Source organism: Haliotis cracherodii, unplaced genomic scaffold, assembly GCF_022045235.1.
Source record: "Haliotis cracherodii isolate W230 unplaced genomic scaffold, xgHalCrac1.p SCAF_3, whole genome shotgun sequence".
Lineage (NCBI taxonomy): Eukaryota > Metazoa > Mollusca > Gastropoda > Lepetellida > Haliotidae > Haliotis > Haliotis cracherodii.
In genome coordinates this window covers 75,092,243-75,104,207 of record NW_027266286.1, presented here as the reverse complement: position 1 = coordinate 75,104,207, position 11,965 = coordinate 75,092,243, and the positions used below count along the sequence as shown (strand labels likewise).

The following is an 11,965-nucleotide window of genomic DNA, read 5'->3' as shown; positions in this document are numbered from 1 at the left end:
ATTGTTTTTTTGCATCGGCAAACCTCTACAATTAATATTTCTGTTTCTCGTATTATTTCATGGTATAGTTGACTTAATACTGACATGGAAGATTACCGAGAATGTCGTACCTGCTGCAGGTTGTGCACAGTTTGCCTGATACACAGAAGTAGTTGTTGGGCCAGCAGCACTAACTCACTGACACCGACACTCTTCACAGCGGCCACCAGGGCGTCGGTCAACCCGGCATCCACCTCGGGGTCACTCCACAACACCTGCACCAACACAGCGGCGTTGGACGAACTCCTGTCTGACTTCTGCGGCTTCCACGGCTGATACAAATAACTCAACATGCTCAAACTTTTAGGGATCACTGCCGGCTGAGTTACGTAACACTTAATCCTAATCAGAGGGAGGATTAAATGTGAAAAATGTGCCTGCATGCAATTGTTTGAGCGACTTCACGGCAGCCTTGACCGATAACACCAGTGGTGAAGAGTGCGAGCACTGATCCACACAACCGTGGTACCATGACATACAACACCAGTGGTGAAGAGTGCGAGCACTGATCCACACAACCATGGTACGATGACCTACAACACCAGTGGTGAAGAGTGTGAGCACTGATCCACACAACCATGGTACGATGACCGACAACACCAGTGGTGAAGAGTGCGAGCACTGATCCACACAACCATGGTACGATGACCTACAACACCAGTGGTGAAGAGTGCGAGCACTGATCCACACAACCGTGGTACGATGACATACAACACCAGTGGTGAAGAGTGCGAGCACTGATCCACACAACCATGGTATGATGACCTACAACACCAGTGGTGAAGAGTGCGAGCACTGATCCACACAACCGTGGTACCATGACCTACAACACCAGTGGTGAAGAGTGCGAGCACTGATCCACACAACCATGGTACGATGACCGACAACACCAGTGGTGAAGAGTGCAAGCACTGATCCACACAACCATGGTACCATGATATACAACACCAGTGGTGAAGAGTGCGAGCACTGATCCACACAACCATGGTACGATGACCTACAACACCAGTGGTGAAGAGTGCAAGCACTGATCCACACAACCATGGTACGATGACCGACATTCAGCCAGCTGACTTCACTGTGGTTACATCCAAGTACCTCCTATGCACCACACATCTGTGTCTGCCAGTAAACCTACATTGCTGCTTAGCTTACAACGCTGATGACAACATACCTAGTAACAGGTCAATAGGAAGGAATACATTAAAGAGACATGGATTTGATATTAACCAGCAACATGCCAATGCCATCAAAGGACCAACCATTTGACATTTTGTGGGTTCCTGGAATTTTACTGAAAAACATAAATTATCCAAGAACATATAGAAAAAATATTCCTTCAGACTGCTTTGAAAAATAAGAAATTGTCCGCCACAAAAATTACATCGTTGCAAGGTATCTAGATTTGCAGATTCAGGAGAATAAATATCAAATCTCCTCACAAAATACCAGGCATAAACTAGAATATTAAATGGTCGGTCCATAATGACATACCACCTTTGTCAGTTCCCTCAACAAAATAAACATGTTATTTGACAAGCAAACATAAAATATCCTCTAGACATGATCAATGTCTTGTGCTGCAGTGCATCTATGAATCTTAGTAACAGTCTAACGCCACACTGACAATATTCCAGCTATATGACAGTGGCTGAAGAACAGTCTGGACCAGACAATCCAGTGATTGATATCATGATCCTTGTCATCTGTCTTCAACCAAGTCACAGAGTCTGACCATCCGATCCATGAAGTCGTCATGTACGACAAGTATAGGTTGCTTACTGTAGGGCCTCACTAAGTACACAGAGTTCTGCAGAAGACGAGTTACCTTGGTGTTGTGCATCCATGAAGTGATGTACTGAGCATGTCTGGAGGTGGCTAGCTGCTGTCTACTCACTAGGGTAGCGTAGGCAACTGGGTCAACTTGGGTGTGAAAGATATCCAGCATGGCAGCCGAGAAGTAGTCCAAAACTGATACAAGAGCATATGTTTTAACAAATACAAAGATTTGATACTGTGATAGACAAGCAGTCTTGTGCCTGTCTAAAACAATACATATTATTAACAGACAACTAAATTGCACAACATCAACATTGTGTCATGAGTGTGCTGGCTAATTAACTGTAGGTATTTCCATTTATATAATGTATTTCTAGTGGTAGATTAAAGCAGGACAATCATGCATGTTGCCAATGGCTTAGGACTTCGGAACATTCCTTGGTCATCACTCCCACACAACTGTCACTGACTCCCACAACTGTCACACAACTGTCACCGACTCCCACACAACTGTCAATGACTCCCACAACTGTCACACAACTGTCAGTGACTCACACAACAGTCACTGACTCTCACACAACTGTCACCGACTCCCACACAACTGTCACTGACTCCAACACAACTGTCACTGATTCCCACACAACAGTCTCTGACTCTCACACAACAGTCTCTGACTCTCACACAACTGTCACTGACTCCCACACAACAGTCACTGACTCCCACACAACAGTCTCTGACTCCCACACAACTGTCACTGACTCTCACACAACTGTCACCGACTCTCACACAACTGTCACTGACTCCCACACAACTGTTACTGACACAACTGTTAATGACTCCCACACAACTGTCAATGACTCCCACACAATTGTTATCGACTCCCACACAACTGTCACTGACTCCCACACAACTGTCACTTACTCCAACACAACTGTCACTGAATCCCACACAACTGTCACCGACTCCCACACAACTGTTACTGACTCCCACACAACTGTCACTGAATCCCACACAACTGTCACTGACTCCCACACAACTGTCACTGACTCCCACACAACTGTCGCTGACTCCCACACAACTGTTACTGACTCTCACACAACAGTTACTGACTCCCAAACGACTGTCACTGACTCTCACACAACTGTCACTGACTCCCACACAACTGTCACTGACTCCCACACAACTGTCACTGACTCCCACACAACTGTCACTGACTTCCACACAACTGTCACTGACTTCCACACAACTGTCACTGACTCCCACACAACTGTCGCTGACTCCTACACAACTGTTACTGACTCTCACACAACAGTTACTGACTCCCAAACAACTGTTACTGACTCCCACACAACTGTCACCGACTCCCACACAACTGTCACCGACTCCCACACAACTGTCACTGACCTCCTGTGTTGTCCTTGTACTGCACATCTGTGTTCAACAAGTCCAAACCAATCAGTGTGAGCGGACTGAAGGGGAATCTGCCAATCAAAAGACATTCAAGTAACACCAGGATGTGCTGCCATCAACTTACACAAATAAAACATATGGCCTCTCATCATAACATGCTTATGTCTCCTCAAGGTTAAAAAATGTAGGCCTCATTTCTCATACAGCTGAGCAGAATCTACTTGGCACCAAATGTAATGAATTACTAACAGCCACCTGACGAATTGTTAGACATCACTGTTCTGTCTATCAAACAGCATAAAAAACAATTCCAAGACCAAGACAATTACTTCTAAAAATTTGTACATATATATTTTCAAAAATCCATTTGGTGAAAGTAATATGTTTAGTTTCAGTTTAAAAATGAAACAAAATGGCTACAAATGGCTTCTTTACATGAACTTACAATGTTGAATATTACACTCCAATGGAATTACATACATAATTACAAAACAAACAGGAGACTACCGGTGTGAAAGGTGCATCACTTTTGTGGCCCATATCTACGTCTGATATGATTTTCAACATTGATTCATACATAGTGAAATTAATCGTGTGAAAACTTATGCAAAAGATAAGAATAATTTTCAGAGGTCATTTTCAGTAATTTTGCATTGCCTAAAATGACAATGGATGACATCACAAAACAGTGAATTTCCAACAGAACTCAAAACTGTGAAGTGTATTTGTGTGTGTGAATTTTATTCAACCTCAACGTAAGGGTTGAAGAGGAGCACATATATGTCCCTCTATCATCCAGGGTGTTAAATAATCCAATCTGGAAACGAAAAATCCAGTGATTGACATCATGAGCAGGAATCTACGCAACTGGAAACAAGTCAGCAAGTCTGACCACCTGATCCCTTTAGTCATCTTTTACTTGGCACAAAGCATCGAGATACAATTAGGTTAAGAAATGTGCTTTTCAAAGTTTGTATTATAGAATCTCAATGTATGGATGACCAGAGTCATTTTAGGAGCGTTAATATACTCCATCATCATCAATAAAGTACCTCTTTTGAGTGGATTGCTTTTCCGGTTGCTCTGCCTTCATATCTTTGTCTGATACAGAGTCCCAGTCTTCTCCAAAATCCATTGCTAAAATCTCTGAAATGAAGACAATACTTCTGTTAGTCACCCTCCGTTCATCTTCCCACGGCAAGGGAGTAAACAGACCTACAATGTCCAGTTTCCCCCCTTGCCGAACTAGGCTTGTATTATGGAGCAACATTTTGGCTGGACTAACCAGTCTATGCATAGTCCAATAAAAATTGCGTTACGAAATCGACATCCCGTTAGTAAACTGTTGTGCAGATTTCGGTCGATTGGAGGATTTGCAAAACATGTGCATCGATAACTCAACATCAACAGATAATTTCTGAAATCTTTTCATGTTTTTAATCAAGGTGCTCACGTGAATTGATGCACTTCGCGATGTATGACCTGTTTTATCACAATATAGATCTTGATTATCGTGCAGATCGTCCCGACTCCCGCCGCCATTTTGTTTAAAGCAAATGCAGGTGATATGAGAAGTGGAATCTGATACCGGGGTAAGTCAATGGGAGAGGCATAGAAGGGACATAATTGGTCACAATATTCCACTGGTGGTGCTACGATCTACCCCAGAAATTCCAGCCTAGTTCGGCAAGGGTGGAAACTGGACTTTTATCGTCAGTTAACTCCCTAGTTTGCTTTAAAAACTGTTACATCAAACAGTAATTAGTTGTGAAAATTAAAAAACTAAAATAAATATTTTCATCCATTGCGCCATATTTGACACACTGTAAAACATCAGCGTGCCGGGTATTTGTCTATGAAATAGATTGCTTACGTACCACAAATGCGAGCACATGTATGTTTCCTGATATGTATGAGATCGTGAGCAAGATATTGTGACACGTATCAGATTGTGAGCAAGGTATTGTGACATGTATGAGATTGTGAGCAAGGTATTGTGACAGGTATGAGATCGTGAGCAAGGTATTGTGACACGTATCAGATCGTGAGCAAGGTATTGTGACAGGTATGAGATTGTGAGCAAGGTATTGTGACACGTATCAGATTGTGAGCAAGGTATTGTGACATGTATGAGATTGTGAGCAAGATATTGTGACAGGTATGAGATCGTGAGCAAGGTATTGTGACACGTATCAGATCGTGAGCAAGGTATTGTGACAGGTATGAGATAGTGAGCAAGGTATTGTGACACGTATCAGATTGTGAGCAACGTATTGTGACACGTATCAGATCGTGAGCAAGGTATTGTGACACGTATCAGATCGTGAGCAAGGTATTGTGACAGGTATGAGATTGTGAGCAAGGTATTGTGACAGGTATGAGATTGTGAGCAAGATATTGTGACATGTATGAGATTGTGAGCAAGGTATTGTGACACGTATCAGATCGTGAGCAAGGTATTGTGACACGTATCAAATCGTGAGCAAGGTATTGTGACACGTATCAGATCACACAGCTGGTGTATCGTCCCAGCCCTACTGACTACACCTCTCACCTGTGATGGTCTTCTCCTCGGCCTGTGTTCCCGAGTCTCCGTGCTGCACGTCGTCTACAGCAACCCCTGCCACGATGTCTGTCACTCGGTCCATGTAGGGGTAGGGGTTGCTCACAAACATGGTCATCATTCTGGCAGCGAAGTCCACCACCCCTGGCGCCATGGTGACGACCAGATGACGCAGCCATATCGCCAGCTCCTGGTCATGGTCGGGGAAGAGGCCAGTGCTCTGCAGCAGCTGGAGACAGAGTCAACTACTACACTACTGATTCACGATTTGTAGTCAGTGTCACCAGATTTACATTTTAGCCTCAGATGCAGGAGTAGATTGACGCTAACAGAATCACATGGCCAGCAGGGCTTGCTGACATACCAACTGGCCCATCAAGCTATGGACTACAAAGTAGAGATATAACAACTTCTTTATTTACTGTAACAGGTGACGTTTCAGTATAGATCCTTATACCATTGTCAAGCAAGGCTTTACAGTAAATAAAGAAGTTGTTATCCATAAATTATCTCTACTTCTAAGTAATGCCTACCAAACAATTGAAGCCATGGCTTTCAAGCAAACACTGATGCTTTGTTGCTTCTTCAACACAGAAGACCAGGAGTTGAGACGAAACTAAAATGAACTTTGACATAAACATTGCATGAAACTCCACAACATATGACGTTCATAGGAGTGTTTATTATAACAGTAACCAAGCTCCTTCTCAGTGCGTCACACCTTTGTTACACTCTCGGTAACGTTGCTGCCACCAGTGCCATCAGAATCTTGAAATTCTCTAACCTTAAATGTAGGAATGTTTACACTTTTGTTTATGTTTTTGGGAATGCCCTCATAGTTAATTTTGAGAGGATTTACCATAAAAGGCTGTAGTTAACTTTTTTTTACAGGGGGGTTGGGCAAAAATTTGTACAAGTATCACTTGTCCCCAACTTGTATTTTCATGATTCAAATAAAACGGTTTTCTATACAAAAATCCGGGGGGGGGGCAACTGCTAACTGCCCCCCCCCCCGGCTGGCTACGGCACTGCCATATTTTCCAGATGAATTTACCTTTTTGTTTGTTTGATTGGATTGGTTCGAGAATGAAAAAGATGAACAGGAAATCAACCAAGTTCTCCCTTACATAGCAATGACATGATAGTTGTAATGAAACAGAAATTCAAATTGACAAGCAAAGAAAGTAATGAAGCAGGGGTGAGAGTATTCGGAATCATCACTGTCATCACTTTTATGTGAACATAACAATCAGTCGGTTGCGAGTTCACGCCAACCATGGTTGTAGCCACCTATCACAGTGGGGAGCTTTCACTGGTGGCAACGACAGTATAGTGAGCTCCGTGAACAGGATTGCGCTGTGAGGAGCTTGAACAGTGACAGAACAAGGGAGATAACTCAAGTTGATATTGCGGCAGTGCCTACCTTGGCCACCAGGTGGTGTGTGACCTCCCTCAGCTTCTGGCTGGCGGACACCTGGGAGGCCATCTCCAGCAGCAGGTACATCAGGCTGTGCCGGGCAGCGTTCTGGAACACCAGCTCACATCAAACATGGCCGACACCAAACAGACATCTTACATTGAAACATCATTACATACATTTTTTACATCAAATACACGTTTGTGTCAGTGGCGGATGGTTTTTACCTGATTTAGAGGGAAACACTCACATCCCCATTTCTGGTAAAGTGTCTAAATTGTGTTTCCAAATGAATCCGACACTGTTGGAATGAGTGTCAAATGCTGGGAAAAGCATCACAGACAGGTCATTTATCATTGCCAATAGATATGTCACCAATGTCAGTGTTAATGGTTCAATTCAGTCTAAACCAGTAGTTATGTGGTGTCATCAGTAACAGTGAATCAGAGAGAACTAGGTGAAGGTCATCAACACATTCAGATACCTCTTTAGCCCAGGGCAGCTGCCTGGCATCAGTTCCGGCAAGCAGCTTCAGGAGGTACAGCTGGGGTAGCATCCTGTCCTCCTCATCCTGTGCACCCTCGCCAACTCCCCCCACCCCCTCCCCGACTCCCCTCACCCCCTCCAGGAGGCTGCTGACATGGGTGGGGCTGTCGGACAGCATGGCGGGGACGAGCTCCTGGTAGAGACACATCACCTGCTGCAGCCTCACCATGTGCTTGATGCTGGACACGCCTGGGACACCTGCCGCACAAGATGTCGAGATTACAGGAGGGCCTACTGTTTGTTTGTTTTGTTTGTTTGTTGTTTATCGCCGCACTCAGCAATATTCCAGCTATATGATGGCAGTCTGTAAATAATCCACTGATTGACATCATGAGCAATTGGGATACAATGACATGAATCAACCTAGTCAGCAAGCTATGACTGGGACGAGTCCAAATTTATTACCTGGGTACCCACCCCCCTATTACCCGACCCTACCTGGGTACCCACTGTAGGTCTCAAGAGATAGGTATAAAATGTCTGTTTTGGAATTTATTTTACCATAGCCCTAGCAAAATGTATTTAGATAGATGTATTAAACAATCTGGTCATGCAGACACTAAAGTTGACTAATGTCTTATCTTAATTCAGTTACGAAAAGTCAGAGGAATGGGTGCAAAGTCAGAAAGAAATGTGAACATTAGTGACGTGTAGTGTAACCATAGAGTTCCAGATAATTTTTGTCATTAAACAATATATCACATGTCTAAGCACGGGTACCCGGGTCCTACTAAGTACCCACCTTACCCAGGTACCGTCCCAGCCCTACAGCAAGCCTCACCGACCGAACCCGTTAGTCGCCTCTTACGACAAGCATAGTCACCTGTTACGGCAAGCATGGGTTGCTGAAGACCTATATCTAACCCGGATCTTCATGGGTCACCAAGTCTTTGAATGGCATTTATGTGATACACATAGGATAGTGAATTTATGGAAATCAATTTCCTTATAATCAGGAACATGTTGAGTACATGGTTACGCCTTCATCGTCCGATCATGGAGTAAGCATATTCTCCGAAAGGTGTTCCTCATAATAATGAAGTTGACATCGATAAATTCTCTCTAAAAACTGTCATAGTTCCAGAGTGAGAGCGAGAGTAGGCTCAGTCGGGTCAATGCGGGAATAATCTATGTATGATCCACATCTCGACTTTAACTGTTATGAATACCAAAGATTATTGGTAGTAAGCTAACAAGGTCAACGTGACATCACTAATGACATGAAGTGACGTCATCTGTGACAACATGACACACGATGAAAGTAAACCTGATGATGAAACCTGAAATTTGTGACGTTACTAAAAACTGAACCCTGGCGTCCTAATGCACTCATCTTCTGCCTGAAATCTGGCATGTAGCACCTGCCTGACTGTCTGGCAGATAATAAGATAACTTACATATAATTGTTAGCATTATTTCAACTGAGACGATTTGTCTCTTATTTTTTCTTGATTTTTGTAATACTGTTGTTGGTGATCCACAGAGGATTTGAGGAAGTAACTAAGCCTTCATTGGTCAACCTAGTCTTAACTTTAGTGTATTGGGATTGATGATAACATACATAATAAAAAATGCTTCATAGGTGCTCAAAACCTCAGTATGCAAGGATACATTTAAATTCAATGCAGGCTGAATATTGGCAGGTAACTTTGAAGATGGGTATCCAACATTTATGGGTCACCTGCCCGACTGTCTTGTTGGGTTTTAAAATTATTTCAAACACTGGCGTGTAACAATCAGACTGTATCCAGGAATTATGTAACAAACACGAAACTAAAAACAATGGTGATTTGAGACTTCTGACGACTTCTCACCTTCTTTTGATACATCTTTGTTCGGCTGGGTCTTCTCTGCCATCATCTTAGTCCAGCAGCCCAGCAGGGTGGCAGCATCCGGCAGCTTCTGCCGAGGACAATACATGGAGTCAGTGGGTACACATCTTCCCGAGGCAAGGGAGGTAACTGACTGTCAATGTCAAGTGTCCACCCTTGCCCAACTAGGCTGCAATTTCTGAGCTCGATCATAGTGCCATCAGTGTCTATTACGAGTTATGTCCCATCTGTGTCTATAATGAGTTATGTCCCATCAGTGTCTATTACGAGTTAAGTCCCATCTGTGTCTATTACGAGTTATGTCCCATCAGTGTCTATTACGAGTTATGTCCAATCTGTGTCTATTACGAGTTATGTCTCATCAGTGGCAATAATGAGTTATGCCCCATCTGTGTCTATTACGAGTTATGTCACATCAGTGTCTATTACAAGTTATGTCTCATCAGTGGCCATTACGAGTTATGCCCCATCTGTGGCTATTACGAGTTATGTTCCTTCCTAATGACTCCTCCTCTCATATGACTTGCATTTGCTTAAAAAAAAATGGGTCGCTCAGTGAAGACGATCTGATCGATAATCACAATATCTATTGTAATAAAAAGGGTCAAATCACATGAGCACCTCGATTAAAAACCTGAAAAGATTTGGAAAATATCTGTTGACACTAAGTTGTTGGAACACATGCTTTGCAAATCCTGCAATCGGCTGAAATCTGCTTGGCAGTTTACATACCGGATGTCGATTTTGTTACACGATATTGATTGGACTTTGAATAAACTCGTTTGTCCAGCCAAAATAATTCTCCATAATTCCAGCCTAGGTCAGCAAGTGTGGAAGCTGGACTTCTAAAGTCAGATATCTCCCTTGCCTCGGGAAGATGGCGGGTACAGCAAGACAGGTAAGCCTATGTCAGACACCTTCACGGCAGCCAGTTAATTCAACTGACCTTTAACACAGCCTCCCTGAGGCGAGGGCCCAGCTGTGCGAGGGAGGGGTCAGTCGAGTCCGCCAGACTCCGGACATGGGTCAGGATGTGCAGCGCTCTCTGCAGCGCCACCTTCAGGAAGTCCAGGATCTTGTGTCTCATTGGCTGAGAGGATTGCTGTGGCAACAGACACATTTAAACATTTTGATTTACAAGCCCCAAAACAATACAAGGATTTCATGAACTGATCTTGTGTCTCACTGGCTGAGAGGGTTGCTGTGGCAACAGACACATTTAACATTTTGATTTACAAGCACCAAAACAATACAAGCATTTCATGAACACCTCTCTCCTTTTTGGGCGTATAAAAAGTCTTTTCTTCACGTAAAAAAAGTTCTTACCATTCAAAACATGAATTAATATCAATGTCAAGATGTGTCACATCAGAGTGTCAACGTGCAGTACGAACGTTAACATTATGTCTCTGCCACCGCGTAGGAAGGAGCAATATGAAAACATTTACCCATAATGCCTTGCAGGTCACAAGAGGAAACTGGGTGTATAGGTGGTGGTAGTATTCTTACTCAACAGAAGGAAAACTACACAAATAGTCGCCAGGCTAGGGTATTTTACACGAACAATATCTGTATTAGCAGCTCTGACCTTGAGACCCCAGGTGAAGGACGACATGACCTTGTCTGGGGGCAGGATAAACACCAGAGACATCGCGACAAGGTTCAGTTCTGAACTCGGGAGTTTGTTGTTTAGGAAGCTCAGCTCATCAGGCTGGGCCACATAAATCTGAAACATTCAGACAGAATGAAGTAAACTGGGGTCGTCTTCTTTCCGAAAGGTGTTGTTCATAAAACCTACAGGATACAGTACTCACTCATTATTTTTTTTTCAGTTGCATAAAAGTAAATAACAACAGGTTTGAAAAAACAAGTTGAATTATTCTTTTACCTAATTATTCATCAATGCGATGTAAAACGTATTAGTAGGCTCACTTGGAGTCAGCATACGGTTTCTGAGTGGGGTAGTCATGTTAAACTGTGACATAGTATCTCAGTAGGCTAGCACTATAAAATTGGCATCAGTCTTGACTAGTACAAGCAGACACAGACACAGAAACACAGACACAGAAACAGAAACACAGACACACAAACTGCATGCTCTTCGCTATATAAGAGCAATAATCTTGGATACGATGTTACAGTATTTCTGCACCATCTCTGCACTGTTTCTACACTATTTCTGCACCATCTCTGCATTGTTTCTACACTATTTCTGCACCATCTCTGCATTGTTTCTACACTATTTCTGCACCATCTCTGCATTGTTTCTACACTATTTCTGCACCATCTCTGCATTGTTTCTACACTATTTCTGCACCATCTCTGCATTGTTTCTACACTGTTTCTGCACCATCTCTGCATTGTTTCTACACTGTTTCT

The 11,965-nt window shown here is 43.2% G+C and overlaps 1 protein-coding gene across 1 annotated transcript in view; it reads right to left on the bottom strand.

Moving 5' to 3' along the window:
• The window catches only part of LOC139474489 (nucleolar pre-ribosomal-associated protein 1-like), a 35,142-nt gene that overhangs the window by 17,062 nt on the left and 6,115 nt on the right, over nucleotides 1–11,965 (bottom strand). The window contains exons 9-18 of the mRNA XM_071257533.1: nucleotides 11,175–11,312; nucleotides 10,533–10,688; nucleotides 9,569–9,656; nucleotides 7,693–7,952; nucleotides 7,215–7,316; nucleotides 5,783–6,020; nucleotides 4,281–4,374; nucleotides 3,223–3,299; nucleotides 1,868–2,010; nucleotides 111–311 (exon numbers count right to left, since the gene is read on the bottom strand). Of these exons, the coding sequence (XP_071113634.1) occupies nucleotides 111–311; nucleotides 1,868–2,010; nucleotides 3,223–3,299; nucleotides 4,281–4,374; nucleotides 5,783–6,020; nucleotides 7,215–7,316; nucleotides 7,693–7,952; nucleotides 9,569–9,656; nucleotides 10,533–10,688; nucleotides 11,175–11,312 (1,497 nt within the window). The remainder of the gene's footprint in view (nucleotides 1–110; nucleotides 312–1,867; nucleotides 2,011–3,222; nucleotides 3,300–4,280; nucleotides 4,375–5,782; nucleotides 6,021–7,214; nucleotides 7,317–7,692; nucleotides 7,953–9,568; nucleotides 9,657–10,532; nucleotides 10,689–11,174; nucleotides 11,313–11,965) is intronic.